The 23,334-nt window shown below is 37.0% G+C and overlaps 2 protein-coding genes, 1 long non-coding RNA gene and 1 pseudogene across 3 annotated transcripts; 3 read left to right on the forward strand and 1 right to left on the reverse strand.

Annotated features, from left to right (window-relative positions):
- The first annotated feature begins 1,243 nt into the window (after window positions 1-1,243).
- On the forward strand, window positions 1,244-1,968 carry LOC133707772 (uncharacterized). The gene is made up of 2 exons (XR_009845274.1): window positions 1,244-1,296; window positions 1,679-1,968. It is a non-coding gene; the product is annotated as an uncharacterized LOC133707772 (long non-coding RNA).
- Window positions 1,969-9,408: 7,440 nt separating this feature from the next.
- On the reverse strand, window positions 9,409-12,921 carry LOC133730289 (kinesin-like protein KIN-10C; annotated as a pseudogene).
- Window positions 12,922-15,589: 2,668 nt separating this feature from the next.
- On the forward strand, window positions 15,590-18,049 carry LOC133740717 (protein GAMETE EXPRESSED 1). Its single transcript, XM_062168665.1, has 6 exons — window positions 15,590-16,157; window positions 16,258-16,845; window positions 16,927-17,053; window positions 17,138-17,324; window positions 17,419-17,566; window positions 17,655-18,049. The coding sequence occupies exons 1-6, from the start codon at window positions 15,682-15,684 to the stop codon at window positions 17,902-17,904; spliced, it is 1,776 nt and encodes a 591-aa protein (XP_062024649.1). The 5' UTR covers window positions 15,590-15,681; the 3' UTR covers window positions 17,905-18,049.
- Window positions 18,050-19,640: 1,591 nt separating this feature from the next.
- LOC133730297 (uncharacterized) lies at window positions 19,641-20,258 on the forward strand. The gene has a single exon (XM_062157921.1). It carries the CDS (start codon window positions 19,641-19,643, stop codon window positions 20,256-20,258), a length of 618 nt encoding a protein of 205 aa, XP_062013905.1.
- Window positions 20,259-23,334: the final 3,076 nt, after the last annotated feature.

Consider the following 23,334-nt stretch of genomic DNA (forward strand, 5'->3'; position numbering starts at 1 on the left):
ACCGAAAAAAACCGAGCCGAAAGCCGAACCGCCACCGAAAAATACCGAACCGAACAAAAACCGCACTGAAATGAAAAAACTGAACTGAACTGAACCGGTTCGGTTCGGTTTTCGGTTTATGGGTGTCAAAAACTGCAGAAAACCGAACCGAACCGAAGTCAGCCTAAACGACGTCGTTTTTGCATTTAACTCAGAAACCCTAGTGGCCGCCATATATAAAGCTAAATCCCTCGGTCAATCTTCAGTCTCTCTCTCTCGAGGTTCTCTTCAGCCTCTCTCACATTGCTCGCACAGCGATAAACATCTCAAACTGAGATTAACTTCTACCCAAACCCTAATTATGTGAACCCTCTCATTCTAGTCGTTCTCTCTTCCATCGTTCTCTCTACCATTCTAAGCAGCCATGGGCATCACTGCGTTGCTCCGATCTCGACATCGTGACCTCGCTTCAGCCCCGCTTTGTGCCTACTGATCTGTATGTTTGACTTCTTATCTCAGATTCTCTCCAACTTTTCATCTTTTTTAATCATATCAATGTTTAGATCTGCTTTGGGTTTATTTGTCACTGATTATTTGTGTATGTTGTTGTGATTAGAGAAAATTGAATCGATATGGGTGATGTCATGATATTTGAGTTGCTGGTATGATTTCAAGCTTTTTTAGTTTCAAATCTCTCTGCTCTTGAATTCTTGATGCTGGGTTTATGTTTGGGTTTATTTTATCTTAATTTCGTGGCTATTGTACAAGTTCGTGAACAAGGCTGGATGATTGGAATGAGGGAAAGCTATGTGTAATGGTGGAACTATATAACATAAATAATTGGAGGATGTTTACAAGATCCAGTAACTTTGTTATTTGGTTCAGCTTTATTTTCTTTAGTTGCCAACCTCTATATAAATCATCAAATTATATGCATCTCTGGAAATCAATTATATGTCCATAGTATGATTTTTCTGAGTTTCTTTCTTATATTTTTCCTTAAATTTTGTCAGGAGGAATGCTTGCAGAAACTACAAAGCCGGATAGATGTTGCTATGACTTTTTTTATTGTACTTTGATGATGCCCAGTAGGTGCATGTCTAGAAAGAATTGAATAGGTAAAATAGTCTTTGATTGAAAGGCTTGACAACTAAATAGTCCTTTGTGTCTGACCACATGTTAGTAGTTTTGCTATTTGGTTGTGTAGACTAGTTGTCTAGATTTGATCGATAATTTGCATTCTTTTGGTTATATATGTTTATCTGCAGGACTTGGATCCAGTGACCTCAAGGATTGAATATCATTGCACAACAGCTGGTACATCCTAATCTAGTTCGTAGTCTGTTTAGCAAAGTTTCTGATGATGATGAGCTAAACTGGTTTCAAACTCTCCTAAGAAACTTGTCTGTTAGTTGGTTGTATGATAAAGCTAGTTAAGAAGACTCTGTTTTAATTTGGAATCTAACTGGATTGTGCTAAAAATTGGGGTCTAAACTAATTTGTATGGTTGTGTTGTATGCAAAAAAAATCCCAGATTGCTTTTGAAACTGATGATGTATACGGAAGTGCTTGCTGCTCAGCTTTTTCTAGACCGAGATGGTTGGAAAACTGTAAGTCTTCACTTGTGTACTTGCTGGTTGCTGCTTAGCTTTTTCTTTAGTTTTTTATTTTGACTTCTTCTTTAGTTCTTCTATTGTAGGAGCATGTCTATCTGGCTCTGATGATGTAGATTTGAACCATCCCAATCATAAAGTTTCTGAGGTAATATTTCCCTCATTTAATTATTTGTGTTCTGGGTTTTCAAGAAGCAAATTTGTACCAAGCTCTTATAGCTCTTAAAGTATGTCAGTATCAATTTCTTTTTTGTCTAATGTAAGTGGGCTGAAGCATTTTTGTCTCACTTTGCAGGCAACAAGAACCAATTATCAAAACTTATATTCCTTCTCCAGCTGTTTTGGAGGATATATTTCTAGATAACGTTTTTAGTTTTTTTTTTTTTTTGCTCCATATCGAAAAGGCTCCAATGGCCTTGATTTTTTCTATATTGGAAAGGCTCCAATAGCCTTGATTTTTAGTTTCCTGGTCTCCAATGTAATTTATGCAAGGAGCCTAAAAGGCTAGTTAAAATAGAAAAAGAACCGTTAAATGGACCTTTGAAAAAAAAAAACATTTGTATTAAATAATTTTTATTTGAGAAAATAAACCGAATTAGGCCGAACTGAACCGAACCGACCGGTCCGGTTCGGTTTTCGGTGTTGAACTCTGAAAAATGTAAAACGGAACCGAACCGAACTGAAGTTTTGTGTGGTTCGGTTCTCGGTTTTGGCCTAAACTGAACCAAATTGAACCGAACCCACCCCTACTTCCTAGTTCCTACCCATCTCTTAATACCCGGTTTTGGAATGGAGTATCCCTTAAAATCCTCAACTGGTCGTTGAATATTAATTGACAAATTAGAACGCGACTCTCCTCGGAAGCAGTATTTGTGGCATACATCCATCGCACTTGTATTGCCAAATTGGCCAAATCAACTGACAAAGAGGTATAGGGATCAAAGCGCTTATTCCAGTATCCCTCTCATATTCATTAACATAGTCCAAATATGTATCTCTGACTTGGATACCTTATACTTGAGAACTTAAAGTGAACTTTATATCACAATGTACCCTTCACTTTGAAAACTTTGAAAGTGTATTTCGCCTAATAAGGTGACTACTTTAGTATATGAAGGGTTGAGGTGAACTCATTTTATTGAATAAGCTTTTACTGCGTTGTTCTTTGTAATGGGTTACATCTTTATATCTTGACTGTTTTACTAGTGTATTGGAATGTGATGATGATATATGTACATGTGTTTTACTTACGTATAGCTTCACACTATAAACAAAAAAGAAAGCTAAGAGTTCTTACTAGACTCATTCACACTATGTATTTATCAAAACATGAGAATTTTTTTTTTGAAAAAAAAGAAACGTGAATACACAACTGGTAGTATTACAACTAAGAATGTATACAACTATTCCGTAAGTCAAATTCAAGACTTTCTACTTACAAATTAAGTAAGCATGATGCCACTAGCTAGACCAAATGCTACTAGGCATAAGAAACTATATTTTTAAGAAGGGAAAAATTTAACAACAGTACACGACAATGGGTCCATTCCAAATTTTGGTGAATTTACTTTCGGAAATATCAAAACGGTACATGACTTTCAAATCCCAACACAGGACTGGTGCATGTCGTTACATCCACCGTTAGTCGAGGTCGGAGCTTTTCCCCAAAGAAGATGGTTGCGGAGATGAATTTCTCCACCAAAATAAATCCCATTCTGGGTTTATTTCACTATCTGGTGACAGAGTGCCAATGATCTTGATGAATTATTTCACCAAAATTTAAATCTCAAATCTGGGTTTGGTGGAATTATTTCTATTACTTGGGTTTGTCACGGTGAAGGTAGGGACAAAGGAACTAGCTTGCAATTGAAATTGGGTCGTTTTAGTATTCAATCAATCCTTAGTTTGCAACATTCAATATAGAAAATCGTATTTGAAAACATGGTTGTTATGTTTCTGGGTTTCAATGAATTTGAGGGGGGGGGGGGGGGGGGGGGGGTCACTAGAAGGACAACAAGAAGAAGGAAGAGAGAGGTGAAAATACTAAATTACCCTTTGAAAAACTAATAATTACATAAGGTTAACGGTGTTATTGACGCCAAGTACCAAAATTGGGTCAGGATTTGAAAGTCATGTACCATTTTGATATTTCCGAAAGTAAATTCACCAAAATTCGGAGTGGCCGCATTGTCCTGTACTGTTGTTAAAATTTTCCCTTTTAAGAATAGATGAAGAATGGAAATGAGAGCAAGAAAAAATGACACTGCACTTCGTTCATGCTGTGATTTCTAAGAATGATGATATATGTTGTAAACAAAAACAAAAAATTGTCCTTTCAGTTGTGGATGTCAAAAATGAACCAAGAATTGAATAACATATAAAATTATTTGATTAAAAGAAAATTTAGTATCATGCAGCTAGTAGGCCATGGTCAACGAGGCTGGTAGGGCAGTATGGCCAGAAAAAGAGACGCAGAGGGAGGAAGGAACAGAAAGGGATTCAAATTTGCTCACCACTAATACTTTGGTGTTGATACCACCACTCCATATAAAACTGTCATGTGTTATAAAACATAATTATAGTTAATCATGATGTTTTATTAAACAAATAAATTTTAAGTATTAAATTAATTCTACATGACGTGGCAAGTTTTAATTAGGTGGTGATATCACCACAAAATAAAAATGGTGAGCAAATTTGAATCCAACAGAAAGTTGATTGGTTACTAATTTGAATTTTAGGAAAACTTAAGGGGTTGTGTCATTATGACACTAGTGAACCGCCTAGTCGCAGATCGATCCGCAACGCCTTAACCTTCACCATTATCCCTAAAACTCTGTCTTTCTTGTTGTCACCTTGCCTTTGCTGCTATTGTGGCCGCCTCTTTATTTGCCATCTCATCTCTTCCTCATCATTATCCGGCTCTATTTATATGTTTCTATTTTTGTTAGAGCAACTCCAACAGATTCCCTATATTTTGATTTTTCTCTACTTTAGGGAAAAATAAGCATCTTTTGCTCCAACAGATTCCCTATTTTAGGAAAAGTGAGGAAAGAGAAAACCAAATTCCCTATATTTACAGCAAACTCTAAAATTTTAAGGAAGAATATATGAAGATTTTAGAGATTGTTGTAAAATAGAGAATCTATTGGAGACTTGGAGTTGGAGAAGAAAAAGAGATGGGCTAAATACAAATTACTACCCTGTGGTTTAGGTACAAAATCAATTCAGTCTCTGAACTTCTAATTTCATCAAAAACACCCCTGCACTTTCAATTTTGATCTAATAGGTCCAATTTGTTAGTTTTCCGACAATTGAGTTATTTAACTTGTTAATGTGGCTTATGTGGCCTATGTTTTATGATGTGGTGTCGAGGTGGTCTGCATAGTCAATTTAGGAGTGAGTCCTACTATTAAAAATAAATAGTTTTTCAACAAATAATCCAACTACAACTTGAACCCATAACAGAATATTAATGAATTGGACCTATTAGATCAAAATTGAAAGTGCAGGGGTGTTTTTGATGAAATTAGAAGTCCAGAGACTGAATTGATTTTGGACCTAAACCACAGGGTACTAACTAGTATTTAGCCCAAAAGAGATTAAAGCTTTGACTTTTGCTTCCATATAATACAGAAATTATAGGGAATCTGTTGGAGTTGCTCTTAGTAACTTCCCTTTGTTATGTGGGTACGTATGTCATTAAATTCTATCAACATGCAGTCTCATGCTCCCATGTTTCACCCTTAATAAAAATTAGCTAGCATGGCTTTTCAAATCATTTTTTTTTGCTTTTCAAATCATTACTACCAGCCCCTTAACATGTGCTCCGCACATGTCAATTGGCTTTTATTTTTTAAATTAAAAATGTTAAAGCAATTTATGTCCTGATTTTGGGGAAACTTCGACTTTTTTCATATTACAATTTCTATTTGAATAGTCTATTGACTATCTTATCCTCATATATAAATAATTTATTTATTAATATCTATATTATGTGAGGGCATATATGGATATTTAATCGAATTGGCTTAATCTATACTATTATTAAGAGAAGAGAGCTTGCTCTCCAAAACTGAATTTTTTTACTAATTTAACCTTTATATATTAAAAAACTATGAAATATAATTAATCAATTGGGATAATATAGTAAATTGTAAAATAGAAAACAAAAGAATAAAAATAAAAAAATAGCAGAAAATGTGGTAGTTGTACGAAAAGTTTTCCCACTACCTTTAACTTCTCTCCACACATATAGTGAGTGAGCCCTGCTAGTTATATAAGATCTTATAAGGGATGCCACATTAACTAGCCATGCATGTATGTAAAGGATGCCATAAAAAGCAATATTATGTGAGCGTCTTCCCGAGCCAATTGGAACGTTTAAATTTGAACAACTATTCCAATCCGGCGCATGAGTATGGGAACTAGAAATTAATAAATTAGCAACTAATGGGCGCAGTAGCCAAAGGGTTAACGACGTGTGCCTTGTAAATTGTTTCACGTTCATAATTGCTATTGGGGCCTTCAATTTAGCATACCGTTCTGGACGAGTTGTTTAGATACTATATACGGCGATGGCTATCTATATTAATATTAGGAGGCTTCCCGTATCATTTTTTGCATAGTCTCGACTACTGGGCTGCTGGCTCTTTGCTTATTGCCATGGCTATTGGCTACTCTTAATTAAATCTGATCAAGGTAGTAAAATGCTTTACAAGTTCTCTGTAATTTCTTTCGTATATATACATAATTTCTTGCCTTGCCTTATTTTGTTGCAGGGGTTTTGAGATCATTTCCACAAAACCAACTCAGTACTCTCTAAACATACAGTTTTTTAGTTCATTGGTAAGTTTTGGTGCTGACGGGTTGATCGATAGATTCAAATCAGGCGACTTTGAATCTGGAGGATGGATACAAATGGTAATTACTATATGGGCTAAATACTGGTTACTACCCTGTGGTTTAGATCCAAAATCAATTCAGTCCCTAGACTTCTAATTTCATCAAAAACACCCCTGTACTTTCAATTTTAATCTAATAGGTCCAATTCTTTAATCTTCTGTTATGGGTTCCAGTTATAATTGGGTTATTTGTTTAAAAACTTTTTATTTGATAGATTTCTAATAGTGGGACTCACTCCTAAACTGACTATGCATACTACCTCAACACCACATCGTAAAACATAGGCCCTATATGAGCCACGTCAGCAAGTTAACGGACTCAATTAAAGGAAAGCTAACAGATTGGACCTATTAGATCAAAATTGAAAGTGCAGGGGTGTTTTTGATGAAATTAGAAGTTCAAGGACTGAATTGATTTTGGACCCAAACTACAGGGTAGTAATTAGTATTTAGCCCTTACTATATTATCATCTTTTTTTTTTTTAAGATGTACAGATATACCATTACAATAAAGGCAATTAAAAAATTTGAAGGCAATTTTATATTGCCATATCAACATTCGTTCTTGTGATGCAGAACTCTACAGACTAAAAGAAAATGCAATCAGAGAAAGGAGATTCTCCAGAACATCACTAATCGAATAACCCTCCTCCTGCTTTCTTCATCAAGTTCTTAATCTGCTTCACTGAAAGTCCAATGTCTTGTAAACCATCAAGACTCTTGAAGGGCTCAGGAGTTTCTTCACGGCAATCAAGCATACATGTTGCTCTTTTCTCTACAATTCCCTTTAATCTTTTCAAATGTTCTTTGCTAGCGGTGTTTAAGAAGCTAAGATAATCTTGAACAAGAGATTGCTTGACACCAGTACTGCAGGCACTCAACGTTTCCCAAGGGCTGTTGACATTTGCAACCTCCCATCTGTCATAGTGTTTTATTAGCTGATTGGCAACTGGGGTCTTCGGTTTCGCGATGTTGTTGACATTTGCAACCTCCCAACTATCACTGTGGCTTATATCCTGACTGGCAACTAGGGCGTTTGGTTCCATGCTGTCAGTACAGAGTAGGCCTGGGCACGGGCCGGGACCGCATGTCAATTTGCTAGGCCCGAGACCAAGCTTATTCAGGCTGGGCTCAAATAACGTTTTTCAGTTATAGGGACCATGAAGGCCCGGACCGTTCAGTCCCGGGGCGGTCCTGCCGGGTTTTCGGGCCCAAAAGTCTAATTTTGATTACCTTCATTTTCTCCACAGTTTCATCATGTTCTGGGTTTAGAAGAACATCATACACATCACAAACTAAGCTACAAAATGAAGAGAATAACATCCAAACTTCATAGCTTCTTCAAAGTTACAAACAAATGAAGTTTCAAAGTTTAAGTTCGAACCATATGAATGAAGAACTAAGAAGTGAAGTTCACAAAAGTTCAAAGTTTAAATACAACAACCAACTGAAGAATTGGAGTTTCAAACAGATCAAAGTTACAAAACAAATAAAATTCCAAATCAAATAGCAAATAATGAAATAATGTTACGAACCAAGTAAACAAATAAGTAAATGACATTAATTTGCTTCCAAGCGTCCAGCTGCTGCAAGCAAATGGTGTCCAGCAAACAAGCTTCATCCTACAACCATTTCACATTATGCAGATCACATTATTAGTCTACAACAAATCACATTAAAAGCTTACAACGGAAGAAGTTATTGGTAGAAAAACTAACAAGCTGATCACAACAGAGAAACTAGCAAGCTGATGCAAAGAAGTTCGAGTTAAATACAAGATCACATTAAAAGTTCCATTGCAAGCATAGATCACAATGCACAGCAAAATGCACTCAAATGCATTAGGCACACAGTTATATCATTACTCTAACAAATGCATTAGGCACACAAGCAAGCACATATCACATATACTTAAGTTACTCCTTTCCAACAATGTCTAAGTTTCCAGTAATACCTAAGTTTCCAACAGATATCAAAATTGAAAAACCAATTAAAGCTGCAGAAAAAAAAAAAAAAAAAAAAAAACAACAACAATTCCTTGAAACTGATTAAAGTAGAGAAGAAGGAAAAAACAACACATAGAGAAGAAGCTTCGGGGTTCGAAATGGAAAACTGAAGGGGATTTGGTTTCAAGTTAGCAATCGAAGAAGGCCAGAAGGGATTGAGGGCTAGGGATTACTGGGTTTCTGGAAATTGGAAAAGGGTCGGTACTCGTTCGAATTCGAAATCGGGAAAGCTATGAATCGATTGAGGGCTAAGGGAAATTCTAGTTAGGGGGATTGGGTTTTGAAGTTTGTAATCGAAGAAGGCCAGAAGGGATTGAGGGCTAGGGATTGCTGGGTTTCTGGAAATCGGGAAAAACTAGGTACTCGTTCGAATTCGAAATCAAGAATGCTAGGGATCGATTAAGGGCTAAGGGAAATTCTAGTGGGTTCGAACTGCTAATGGAAACTAGCAAAATTGAAGGGTTTTTGTTACAAAGGGATTCGAAGAACTGAAACGAAGGGTGCAGATGCTAGATTTCCAGTTAAGGAAAGGGTCGGGGTTGCAGAAGAAGGCTGCGACTTTTAAGTTTTGAATGTTGACTGAAGTCAAGGGTCTTAGTGAAGACAATATGCGTAGGGATGTAGGATTATTACTCTTCGGGCTTTTCTTCGGGCTTTCAAGCTTATGAATATTAGGGCCCGGGATCGGCCCGTTTAAACACAAATGGTCCGGGCTTTATTTTTTTGTGTTTTTTTTCCCTCAAAGCCCGGCCCGGACCTGAAGGTCCGGATCGATTCGGTCCAGATTTTCGGGCTAAAATTCCCAGGCCTAGTACAGAGGAAGTTTTTGGATGAAGTATCTTTCTCCTCTGGCATCTTTAAGCCCAATGGAGTGGAAGAACAAAGTGATTTCATTTTTAATGCCAATTATTGTAATCGTTCACTGATTGGGGGTGATGCACCTTCATTGTCTGGGAAGTTATTGTTTTCCTTCTCGATGTCATTAACTTCTTCAACTAAAGCCAATGCATATTTGCTACTGCTATTGTCACTAGGATTAACTTCCTCAGTAGGGCCATCACCATTCACAGAAACATCCTTTTCTGCAATTGAAGTATCTTCCGCATGCTTTGGATCATCCACTAGTAAATACTCCTTTTCTTCATTTAAAGAATGTTCTGCATGCTTTGGATCATCTGATAATAACTCGTCCTTTTCCAAGATAAAGGTAGGTGCTATGGGATTCAAAGCATCTGATGATAGATTCTCAATTTTAAGTTGCTCAGTTCCTTCAGTAACATTTGAAATGGTATCTTCCTTCTCAGCTATAGAAGTTTCAATTGTTGTGACAATACCTGAGATAGCACTTGCCTCCATCGATTTGGTCAAACGCCTTCTTTCATCAAATAGTTTCCTTCCTTTCAATGCAGAAGTCGGGCTACTATTTGCTTTCTTGCAAGAAAGAGGCCCATTAACTTTCTTCTCAGAAAGAGGCACTCGGGAGACTGTTTCTTTCTTTGCTTTAGAACTGGATATATGGCCCTTATCTGATGAACGCACTTCTGATCTTGTCAGACCTTTACTTTTCTTTGTTGAGCCTGTGACAGCCTAATTGGTGTTTTGAGATGAGCGAGACACCAAGCTTACCATGTAAATGGAATCTTGGCAAAATGACGGTTTCAAGCAAATGATCATCAAAACTCTACTCATCCCTCCCAGGGAGTCTTGCAATAAGTGTGTGAGTTTGCATGTTTTCCCGATAAGGCACATGGTTTCCATTGGAACTCACTGCATTAACAACATCATGGCTTAGATTGACTTATTGATTTTTCTGCTTTCAACATGATTACCACAATCAATGCTCTTCCTTCTTGTATCTTCATAACCTGCTATGTCAATGAAGTTGAAGTTGCTGACTTGAAGGCTATCTGAATTTTCACTTCAAGATGATACATAGACTATCAATCCCTTGTGGCACCTACGAGAAGTTCAGTTGGTCCCTTTGGTGCTGGTTTACGGAAAGCACACCCACTAACATACAGTTTGCTGAATTTCGACATGGACTTCATAGACACCTGAGAAAGTCCTTTACGCCGATTGTTTCCTTGAGTGTCTCCCAGTACCAAAACTTCTGGGCGTGATGGAGCCAATATATCATAAATGTGGTCTTGATAAACCTCATACGAGGATATAGTAATTGAATAGTCATTTTTTTCAGCCATTGAAATAACTTCATCGATTGCCAGTGTTGCCAAACCTGGTTTCTCACTCGAACCCTAAAGTAAGCTAGTCTTTACAGTACCTCTAGCTCCGAAAGCAATGATAGTAGCATTACAACCCTCATGAATTCCAGGAATTAAAGGCTTTACTTCTCGCGAAAAAAATTAGGCCGTTATCCTCATTTTGGTCATGGGAATAGACCAAGTCATAGGACTCTTTCCGGCTTGCAGATTGGTCTCTTAAGGAGAGAGTGACACTCTCCGAAGCCTCTCCGGCGGGCGGGCTTATTTACTGGGATCCACGACACCGCACCGAAAAGCTTGGCCGCCAGATCTGCATAGCTGCCGATCTTTGCCACTAGTCGGACCTTTTGCGATGTGTTGGAGGGTCGTTTTGGTATTTTGGTGAGGTCGGGTTTTTTTTTAGGAAAAAATATTGTTTTAGTCACTTAACTTTCGCTTGATTGACACTTTGGTCACTCATGTTTATAAAATCTAACTTTAGTCACCCAACTTTAACTCCGACTATCACTTTAGTCCGCCAGTGAATTTTTTCGATAAAAAAAGTCACATGACACCTAACATGCCATTTTTAAGGGTTATTTTCGTCCTATAATTTCAGAAAATTTCAACCTATTTTCAAATCAAAGGTCTCACATCTCTTCAACATCTTAAAATAACCCTTGAAAAATGGCATGAGAGGCGTCATGTGACTTTTTTATTGGAAAAATTCACCGGTGGACTAAAGTGATAGTCGGAGTTAAATTTGAGTGACTAAAGTGAGATTTCATAAACATGAGTGACCAAAGTGTCAATCAAGCGAAAGTTGAGTGATTAAAACTATATTTTTTCCTTTTTTTTTTTATAATATCGTCTTTGTTTCTTCTTAATTATTTACTTCTACTTACATAGTTACATAGTATAATGCATACGTTATAATTTTCCTTTTTCTCTCAGGAAACTTGTGCTCCACCCAAAAGGAAATAAATGCAAGGGTGTGACTGATCACGTATCTCTCTACTTGGCAATTGTTGGAGCGGATTCACGTACTTCCGACTGGTTGGGAAGTATATGTTAATTTCAGATTGTTTTTGCTTGATCAGACTAGAGCCACATAGTTCTACAAGGTTTGCATTGTTCTTGCATTGATCAACTATTTATGATCTTGAAACGTGCAAAGTGCATGGTCAATCTGCTGATTCCATTTTCACTTTGTTTTTCTTTAGATGCTAATAGAAGGGAAAAATGTTTTCATGGGATGATGCTTGAATCAGGATCTATCTGTGTGAATGATATTTGCTCTCTTTTCAATGGATATATTGTTGGCGGGACCAGTGTGTTTGGAGCTGAGGTATTTGTATGTAAAGAGAGAAGAACAGGCAAAGGAGAGTGTCTGTCAATAATTACTGACTACTCCTCCAGAAGTACCATGTGGATACTTGATGACCTCTCAAACTTAGATGCTGAATTTTATGAATCAAAACCATTCAACGCTGGAGGTCAAAATTGGTATCTTTCTCAATTCCTATGTATATAATTATCTATCAAATTATGATATATTTTGAGTTCTAATTTAGTTAGTTTGCAAATATAATTATTTAACAATATGTTGATTGCAGGAAATTGAGGCTCTATCCAAATGGAAAAGCCGAAAAGGTGATGGAGTGGGCGTGTTCTCTCTCTCTTTTTGGTTTTAGCTGATCCCACACATCTTCCTCCCGTTTCAAAGGTATATATATGCTGAATTCGAGTTGAGCTTTTGGAATCGAAGTTTCTGTAAACATCGTAACTGGTTCAGTGCCTGCAACCATGAAGAAGGTTCGGCAAAGTTCAGTTCACTTAAAAATATCAGACAGCCTGGATGTTTGCTTGATGATACTGGCATTTTGAAGCCAGAGTTACTGTCCGTGCAGTTGTTAATACTCTTTAATCTTGTATTTCTTGTTTAATCTTTGTTGTGGTGTAATTTCATACCTTAAGCTACTTGCATTATCAGAATAAAGGGTTGCAGACTATTGTCCACTGTCCATTTAACAAAGATCAGACAGCCTGATTTTTTGGTTGATGATACTTGCACTTTTAAAGTTAATGTTTCTATCTGTACGTGCTGTTGTTCATGCTTCTTAATCTAGTTTAATCTTTGTTGGGGTGTAACTTCTTACCTTGTGTAAAACCAATTTGCATTATCAGAATGCCGTGATGACTGTTGTCCACTATCCATCTAGAATGAAAATTCTGGTCTGCAAGAAAATAATCCTTTCCTTTTAATGTGTTTAACACTAGTGCAGAGGCACAAGAATTTAGCCTTTTATGTCTGCTTCTGAATTGTGTCAAATAGACCACATGACTTGTAATATATGTTAGATCAAAAGTGGACTCATCACAAGTTATCCTAGAGTAACTAGGAAACCATCAAAGCATTAAATCGAATACAACATGGATCTGGAAAAGAATCAACCTAGATATCTAATGTGATAGTGTATTTATCATTGGATTAGGAATTTATTAATTGGACCACAAGAAAGTCCTAAACTGTGATGCATTAGGAATCTAAGATACAAGTCTTGTTCCATAAGGAAAACCTTTATGGGAGGATTCCTAGGACTTGAACTTATATAAATAAGAGGTTAGGGTCCCTGTTATCACCACCGTCTACAAGCATTGTGTTCTGCCCATTCAGAAGCTACAGTTGGTGAATGCTAGAAGACTTCGACCTCGACTTGTTCTTTTGTTTCTGCAGCTGCAACAATGGCCTCAACTTATGATGTCAATGGTATGTTTAAAGTTAATAATGAACATGTAATTGTGTGAGCTTGTTTGTAAATTAGTTTTACAATATAATCATAAGTTGCCTAAGTTGTATGGTTAGTTATGGGCTCATTAATTAAGGTGGATTATGCTTGCTTGTCTGTCAATAGTTTAATAAGAATGCCCAGCAGCCCAGTACCATCAATCCCTCTCATTTTTCAGAAAAAAAAAAAAAAGGAAAAAAGAAGCATCATTCCCCTCCTTTGGCTCACCAGTCACCGGCTTAAGGGCCTATTGCTCTCTAGTAGCTGCAACAATAAGCATGCAACTTCTATCTGAGGCAAAGTTGGAGAACACATTAATTATGAAAGAAACAGTGAAATAAAACAGAATTACAGATGTCTGCTGAAGGGGAGAAGGAAGTCTGTGCACTAGGCTGCCAAGATGCGGAATTAAACATTCATCAACATACTAGAGATTAATGATTCTGTAGATTGTGGTATTCTTGTCAAATTTCAGTTCCCTCCAACAAATCAAAGGAACAAGTATTGAAAGATTGAAAGCATATATGCGAATGAATAAAGTCTGATCCTCGCCTTTTGAAAGATTGGATTGTTTTCAGCTGCCAGTTACATTGCTGAAGCAGAGTGATCTATTAAGAAAACCGATATGTGAGACGCACTGGCCGCACTTGCATGTGTTTTTTTGTGGCATTAAAACTCCTCCCTATAAAAAGACATCCTGATATGTGATTCCCTCCATTTGTATCTTCTGATGCTAAGCTTTAATGCCATGTTCAAGCAATAACCGACCTACATCACAACAGTTTCTGTTCGGTTACCAAGACCCCATTCTAGATTAGATTTTGTTTTTTTTTTCTTTTCTGTTTTTTTTTGGCAAAGCAAGACCCCATTTTACTAACTAAGACTCGAATCTAATCCCGCTTATTGTGTTAATAATATAGGTGGTGTTCACCCGGTCAGTAACCGAATAAGAGTTAATAATTTAGGTCGTTCCGAAAGAGTTAATAATTTAGGTCTTTCCGAAAGAGTTAGGATTGTATCGGTGGTGTTCATCCGGTCAGTAACCGAATAAGAAATTATACGACCCTTGTATTTAGTTATTTACACATTAGTTGCATCTCAGATTTTGTTTTCTCTCTCTTTGATACACTAGTGAACCACCTAGTTGCAGAAAATGAAAATCCAAATCGATCCGCAACGCCTTAACCTTCACCATTATGGCATTATCCCTAAACTTCTGTTCTTCTTGCCGCTGTCTCGCCTCCGTTGCAGTTGCCGTGCCATTCCTCATTTTCTTCAAATTCCTCTGTCACCGGTATCATGGTTTCCAAGAGGAATATATGTCCTGTTCAGATGGAGTTGTTCCTCTGAGAGATCTTACTGTAATCATGGAGGCTATACCTATGTGTGTAGGAAAGAGAGAAGTGGATTGGTTATTTGAATTTTGGGAAGTAGTGAGGGGACACGAAATGAACACCAGGAATACGAACCATTACATAATTACGCGCCTTAATATTTTATTTTTAACCAACTTACCGTCTTTGCTCTCTTACCTTTTTCTCCGTCAACAGTTACGTCGCTCTGGTATTCCAAACACACCTCTCTGTCTTCTTCTATATATGTATATACACCACCATTCACACACAGTCACCGGAAACCACCATCAAATCTCAATACACAGGTCTTTCTCTGTCCCTCTCTTTGTTTTGTGTGTTCTGTCTTTTGGGTTTGACTATAAGTGTGATTATTTTTTTATGATTATATTATATTTGAATAAACTTACTGATCAAGAAAAGCTTAAGATCACTGATAACTCTGTTTTCCTCTTGAGAAAGGCGAGAGACTGTGGTGATTACATGTGTTTTATCTTGTTCATCTTCTCCTCGTCACTTTCATATAGTGGTATTTTTCATTTTATTTATTTATTTTCTTCTGGAAAGCTTTTTTTCATTTTATTTTAAACAATGAAAACGTCACAATCCTTCTTCTTTTTTCAACTATTGACAAAACCGAACATTTCTCCACTTTGGCTTTTGTACAAAGCGTGCCGCTTTCCCAATTCCGTTTCTTGAACTCCAAGTCTCTCTGTCTCCTCTGAAAGATAGATAATATATATGTGATGAGGACTAGTAGATCACATACATTTTTTTTTTATTACTGGATTGCAGGTTTGTTTAGATTGGCGAAATAGTACTTCATATAACAGTCAGATGGGTGATCAGTGTTGTTATCTTCTAATTCTGCTAATTTTAGCATTGGCTTCAGCAAAGTCTCACTCATGGAGTTGGTTCCCTTCTTCAGAAGAGACTCAATCTACTGATGAGAACCCTTCTATTAGTGGAACTTCAGTTGGCAGGTTTTCCATGGAAGGTCATAATGATGACCCCAAGGCAATCAGACTTGTTGAAGATGCAGAGAAGAAGTTGGCAGGTCCAAACTCTTGTTGGCAAAATGCTTATCGGCATCTCTTTTCGGGCTGCTCGGAGGTCCATGCCGTTGAAGCGAAGCGCTCAAGATTTGCTTGGCATCTGAGTGATTGCTTTCAGAAGGACTCTGCAAGGCCTCCTTTTCCTTCATGTGACCCGAAATCTGCAATGTTTAAATGCTTGAAAACTTTGAACGATGATCAGCACAAGGTGTATTTGGAATTCTACCTCGAAACCAACTCAATATGCCATCAGTTGCAGTTAAGTATTGTAAATCTCTCAAGTAAAATGACTGGATTGTTTGTCTTTCTGTTCCTTCATAGAAGCTGACAAGAACTTCGTTTTTCTTTTCATTGCTAGGGCTCGCGCATTTAAGTTTGAAACAGAGAGAATTGTGAATGAACTTAAAAATTCAGCTCAGTATGCAGAAGGCAAGTTGGAATTAATTGAAGAAAAGGCAGAGCATCTACTGCAGGGGTCAAATCAAATATCTGATTCTTTGAATTCAATTGATCTTCGAACACAGCAAGTTGCTCAGACTGCACAGAATGTGGAAGATCATATAGATGTGGTGTTGAAGCATTCCGCAGCAGTTTATGAGCAATCAAGGAAAATCCAAGATTCTCAATCTGAGCTGCAAGAAGGACAAGTAGAAATGAAGAAAAATTTGAAGGAAGGAATGGCAATGTTGCAGGATTCATACAGCCATTTGGGACAAGAAATCGATAACTTAAAAAATGAAGCTGTTGAAATTGAAAAAGAGATAACCAAAGTCGGAGACCAAATGTCGTCTAGGATGGAGAATCTGCAAGTCAAAGCAGATGACATTGGGAATATGGCAGGGCTCTCTTTGGACAAGCAAAAGCAGCTTCTAGATGGACAAACAACAGCTCTCAAGGAGCTCGACTTTTTAACCAAATTTCAATCCGAGGCACTAGAAGAGAGCAGGTAACAAATTAAGAACAAACTGTGAACTTAAGTCTGCAAAATATGTAGAATCAGTGAGGCTGATTCATTAATAAATTGCAGGAAAACCCTACAACGGTTAACTGAATATGGTCACAGACAACAAGAAGAGCTTCTTCAGAAGCAACTCCAGCTTCAAAAAGTTCATGATCACCTGATGGAAAACTCAAAGTCAATGTTGGAGTTACAGGTTTGTAAAGCTTTCGATTTCTTACTAATGAGATTTGTTTCAACTGGTATTAATTCTCATTTGGACTCTCATTTTTTCTCATAGGAATCTTTTGAATCAAAGCAAGCCAGCATGTTCGCCGCATTAGACAGGCTATTGGCTTTGCACAATGCTATGCTGCTTGAATCACGGTTGATCAAAGCTTTCTTTATTTACTCTATATCAATCTTTGTTATCTACATGTTCACAAGCACAAAGCGAACATACACAGTTAGACCTCGGCTATATATCGGTACATACACTGTCTTACTACAAAAAATAAAACTACAGAAACATATCAAGTTCATAAACTTATATTTAGTTTGTATTTGTAATTTTCTTCACAGGGCTGTGTTTGACTCTCTTAGTAGAAGTAGCAATACTTCGGCTCACAGGGCATGATATTGAACAGCAAACATGGAAGATAAACCTTCTCAGGTCTCTTTTTGCAGCGACTGCTTTAGTTCAGCTAATGCATGCAATTTTCACATACAGGTATGAGCAATGGCGAAAACTATGACATTTCAGGTCAACTTTGCATCATATATGTTATATCTAAAAGGATGGCTTTCAAACTATGCAGGGACTATGAAGTATTGAATCATCAACTATTGCATACATTGATTGAGAAGGTTAATGGCATTCAGAGATACCAGAAGTTCTCTTGGGATGAAGATAGTGATTTGAACTGGTCCTCTTGGCTGGACAGCAACTTACCAGAAGATGAAGACTGTTCTGAAGACCCTGACTACTTAGTTCCCGAACAAGTTGGGGACAATTTAATCACAGCTTCAAGTATCAAAGAATATGATCTCCGTCAACGTCTTCATTGAAAACTTTCCTACACCAAGTTAGCAAATATATATATACATGTATTGCAATTTTAGCATTTGTTTGAACTCATATTTTTACTTAAGCAGAACAAGTACTTGACCTGCATTGCTATTTTAAAGTGAGATCAAGACACCAGTTATATTATGACTTGTGCTTATTAATGATATTAACAAAGGAGAAAATAAGTGCTTAATAAGCAGGAGTAAAAGATATGATGTAAGGAATAAAGGTTGTGATCGTGCCATTGATGGAGGTGACTTGATCAAGATAATGGTTCTTCTATTCAAAATCTTAATAGAAGATGAGAGTGATATATTACGATTTGAAATTGCATGATCATAATTTTTCAAAATTTGCTTAGGTCTTGTTGTTTGTTTCGATTTAGCTAGATAATAGTACATTGTATTGCTACCTCAGTTTCATCAATGTTTGTGCTAAATGCCATATTTGTACTCTCAGCTTCTTAGTTTACTAACATAATTTTCTTTTTGACCGAAACTGATACTACCTATGTACGAAGTCATGGGTTCGAGTCACCATGAGGGCAGGAGTGAAACCCTTTGATCCTCTTTTGACATAAAGAAGAAAAAAAAAAAAAAACCTGATACTACCAAAAGCGCTGAGTCAATGAAATCCATTTCCTCCAAATCTATTGCCTCCTAAAGATTGTAGGCCTCAGCAGGATGCCCCAGTTTTCAGCCAGGGTCTGAAAAGCGGGTTTGGAGGAGTTGTGGGTACCAAAACAACAAAAAGAAGCAAGCTGATAAAATAACATTTCATTTTCATTTTCATTTTCTTTGGGATACTTTATAGTTAAGATGACCCTCAATAAGAAAATGAGTAACAAATTGAGGTCATTGATCATTAGTTGATGCAAAGCCATTAATCCTGGTGTGGTTCTGCTTATTAACTGTCTGGAAGATGAACCTAAGGCTACCCTATTTCTCATCTTTTGGAAATGGAGATAGCAAACTGAGTTTATGATATGCAAACATGTACTATTAAAAATTCATGCCGTGGACTCCTTTAGGAATATGTTTTTGTATGTGACTTTCCTGTTTAGTGTCTACTACAACTCTAGTTAGTTGCAATTTTTTATATGATAAATTTTGTGAACTGATTTATCCATATGTAAGTTTTTAGACCTTGGTGTAGCATCAAATGATAAATATTTTTCAATTTAATTGTGCAGGGAATATTAATTCCCGCAGACATTGAGAAGGATTTTATCTTCTGTGAATGCTGTAAAGAGTGTTCTGGATTCTTTCTCTAGTTAACCAAGATCCTGCATCCAATTTTCTTTGGCTCATGGATGACAGCAAGGGTAACCGAGATCAATCTTCTCTCCTAGTTGTGAAGACCCACTTTTGTATTTGTACTCCCAAGTAGATGGAAGTATGGAACTTGTAAGTAGAAACTAGTCCTCTGCTCCAACTTCCTTTCAAGTGGTGATGTGCAGTCTTTCCCCTTTCTAAGAGAGTAGATGGTGCAGTAATTGTGTCGACATGTATGTTTTTCTGTGGTGATCGCCGGGGTAGGTGCAACTCATTTGTTTTTGGATCTTAATGGTAAATGTTTATACAGGGGGAGTGAATCAACAATTGTGATCTGAGGAAGTTAGGATCAGTTTTGCATCCAAATTATTATAAAATTAGCATATCCTTAAGGAGTGTAATGTCATGGGATCTTTTGAATCAAAAGAATTATACTGTAGGTGTTGATTCGTTATAAACAAATGACTTCAAATAAAGAAAGCCAAAAGCTCTCTCTTTTTCCTGAGCTACATGGGGTGTTACAGATTGATTGTAATGAAGGTACGTCAATTATTACTTGGTTGGCCTCTTGTTTTGATATTCTATCTAAAAAGAATGTGGCTCTATTGCTTATAGTTGGATGGTTTGTTTGGAAAGAGCGCAATCTGAGAGTGTGGTCAAATCAGTTTGTCTCTTTGACTTACTTACGGTTTCAGATTAGATCATATGACATGTTGTTTCAATCTACTTTGGCTACACCACGTAGTACTGTTTTGAGGGGTAGGGCAGTTTGGTCACCGCCTCCTTCCAGCTGGCTTAAGGCCAACTGTGATGGAGCCTTTGATTTCTCCTCCAAATCTGGTGGAGTAGGAGTGGTTCTTCGTGATGCTATGGGGGATATTGTTGGTGGAATTTGTTTAAAGGTCAACTTTGTTGCCTCTCCAGATATTGTTGAGGCCATGGCTTGTAGGGCTGCTTGTTCCCTAGCAGTACAGTGTCTTCTTTCTCCTATTATGGTTGAGACAGATTGTCAGAGTAAAGTTTCTGCTATTGAGGCTGAGGGGAAGGAGACGTTCTTCCTTAAGACATGTGTATCGTGAAGCTAATATGACTGCCCATAATTTAGCTAAACTAGCTTTACATTCTTCTTATAATCTTTCATGGAGTGGGCTTGTCCCTCCTGTTATTAGAAGCTTTGTGGCTTCTCATTGTACTCTTTGATTGAGTAATACAATTCGGTTGTCTTTCCCTTCAAACAAAAAAAAAAAAGGCCAAAAGGTTATTTCATGTTTGATTATAGTAAAAGGCCAAAAGGTTATTTCATGTTTGATTATAGTTTGGATGGGCGTCAAGTTTCAACGTGAATATACTGATCGATTTTAATTATGAACATAAATTTCATTTCTCTTGTTGGCATGAATTTGAAATTGAAAGTACACATACCTTCAATATGATAACAAATTAGAAAATGTAATATATAAGAAGGTTTAAATCATCTCAAAAGAGTTATATGGACATATGTTGCATCAAATTTAATAGAGATATTTGAGGAAACTAACAAAATATTTATGAAAGCTTCCATTTTCAATCTCTCTCAGAGAGTAAAGTTTTCAACTTGTGTAGTCACACTAAGGGCTTGTCCGGTAACGTTTTTAAAAATGATTTTTCAAAAACCGATTTTGAAAATGAAAACGAGAAAACAAGATTGGATTTTTGAGATCCGAAAATGTGTCCGGTAGTTTATTCCGAAAACAATTTTAAGACCTTCATATAATAGACCAAACAAATGCAAGAGCGACGTGAGAATATGGAAGAAGAGAGCACATTCTTTTTTTTCTTTTTTTTGGAAAATATATCTCCGTGTTTTCTAAAATATGAGAATGAAAAGGTGAAAACGTCTATTTGTTGTTTTCCTGTTTTACGAGTAAAATTGCTCAATTATTTTCAATTTTTATTTTCTACATTTTTAAAAACAGACCAACGAACGCATTTTCAAGCAATTTTCATTTTATAAAATGAAAAAGATGACTTGAAAACGTTACCGAACGCCACCTAAGCCTCCAAGTTTTGGAGGACTCCGATCTGGTAATTAGCTAATATGTACATATATAAGAAAATGTTAAAAGCAAATCATGTGGAGCACTTATTCAAGTTGGCAAAACTTCTTATTGTGGTTTTTGGTTGTGGGTTTGAACTGTTGGATTCACTTGTTGCTCTTTTTCTTTCTTCTTTTTTTGCCTCCCTCTTTATCATCAAAGTTTTCCTTTGTCAATTTCTGCAGCACTAAACTTGTTATAATAATTTATTTCAAAAAAAAAAAATTTGTTATAATAATTTGATGGATATCACAATTAATAAGAGTTTATTACAATTTTCACTCTAGGCCTCCAAAATCTGATGAGGACTGTTCTGCCCTTAATATATAAAGTATTTCTCTATAGCACACAATAGAGACATATCAGACGTAAAGCCGAAAAAGAAGGGGGTCATGCAATAACAGAGTCTCTTCCATGAAAACATTGATTGATGATAAGGCCTATCCAATTCGATCAGCACTTACTATGCAGATGAAAAATCTATGGTGTTAGAATGATGACTTGGTTGCATGAGAAATAAGCAAAAAAGTGTCTAATATCTGGAATAGATATTATCATAGGGGGGTGAAATTTGCACACCCTCAATTACAAACCACACACCCTTGCATTTTTTTAATAATATTTCATCTCACATATTTTTGAACTTCCTAAAATGCCCTCGAAATCAGATTTTCTGTTTTTTTTTTCTTTTTGAGTCTTCTCTCTCTCTCTCTCTCTCTCTCTCTCTCTCTCTCTAATGAACTCTCAAACTCATCTCTCTGAGACTGAAACCCAGAAACCAGATCTAGCGACCAACACCCCAAATTGCTGTAAAAGTGTAAAGCCTCCTCCATCGATGTACTTGCTTCGACGTCGTCTTAGTCTAAGATGCCTCTATCACCTGCCCCTACTGAGACATAGGATTCCTCGAAGAGATAGAGACGACGCCGTTGTCGCCGACTCATCACCACCATCGGTTCCCAGCTTCTTAGAGACGAGCAACGATCTCTGTCCACGCCGATCTGAGTCTCTGAGTCGAAGAGGAAGACGACGACGTTTGGGATCCTAACTGCCAGAACGGGCAGAGAGAGAAGAGGTTGTCGTCGGAGCACTTTGCTGCCGTCTTGGTGGTGGCTGTTAGGAAGCGGAAAATGGCAATAACCAAACTGATTGGCTTCGGTTCGGTTCCTCAATTGTTCCAGAAATTTTTAGCGTCAAACCCGAACCGATTTCATAAAATGATTTCGGTGACAAGGTCTGCTTTGTATCCAGAAATAATGTTCCCATGTAAATTATAACTTGTAGGTGTCAAGACTAGCAATTTCCAGTTGACATGTTCTCTTTTGGGACCTGGGATATTGCAGAACTTGTAAAATCTGGGATCGAACTTTTGAGCTTTGGTTTTTTCTTGCATATCTTTATTGCAGACCTTGTCGTGGTTTTGGAGGGGGGAGGAGGGAGGAGGGAGGGAGAGAGAGAGAGAGGACTCCAAAAAAAAAAAAAATCTGATTTTGAGGGCATTTTAGGAAGCTCAAAAATATGTGAAATGAAATATTATTAAAAAAATGCAAGGGTGTGTGGTTTGTAATTAGGGGTGTGCAAATTTCACCCCCTCATATTATTCAGACAAAAGTACCTAGCTAGGGCCATGCATGCTCTTTTCAAAGGGACAAGCTTAAATTTACATGTACATTATCCTCCTGCCATCGATCCCAGCCTCTTAAACTAATTCATATATAAATGATTTTATTGCTTAATACATGGTAGTTAGTTCGATTAGCTAATTAGGCATTAGCAGTGTTGATAATTAAGTGGGGATAGAGTAAGAAACTAATCTCTAAGTAGGGTACGTAGATTCTGCTCGACTGCTCGTATCTCTACTCCCATGCTTGGCAAACAAATATACATTCATACAATCATGCTCCTTTCTTCCGAGAAAACATAGGAACGGCGAATTTCACCAATAATTTTTTTTTTTTTTTTTGGGTAAGGGAAGTTTTATTCATACCTCCCAAGATGGTATTTGGACCTCCAACAATTTTTGGAAGTTTTTAAATCCAACTTTACCCTTCTAAAAAATGAACAAAATGAAAAATTAAAT

The sequence above is a fragment of the Rosa rugosa genome, chromosome 1 (assembly GCF_958449725.1).
Source record: "Rosa rugosa chromosome 1, drRosRugo1.1, whole genome shotgun sequence".
In the NCBI taxonomy this organism is placed as follows: domain Eukaryota; kingdom Viridiplantae; phylum Streptophyta; class Magnoliopsida; order Rosales; family Rosaceae; genus Rosa; species Rosa rugosa.

Bases quoted from the DNA above. Each gene is read 5' to 3' on its own strand.
- LOC133730297 (XM_062157921.1), top strand. From the start codon at position 19,641: ATGACTTCAAATAAAGAAAGCCAAAAGCTCTCTCTTTTTCCTGAGCTA.
- LOC133740717 (XM_062168665.1), top strand. From the start codon at position 15,682: ATGGGTGATCAGTGTTGTTATCTTCTAATTCTGCTAATTTTAGCATTG. The intron at 16,846-16,926 runs GTAACAAATTAA...AATAAATTGCAG, and splicing joins GAGGCACTAGAAGAGAGCAG to GAAAACCCTACAACGGTTAA. The intron at 17,567-17,654 runs GTATGAGCAATG...CAAACTATGCAG, and splicing joins CATGCAATTTTCACATACAG to GGACTATGAAGTATTGAATC.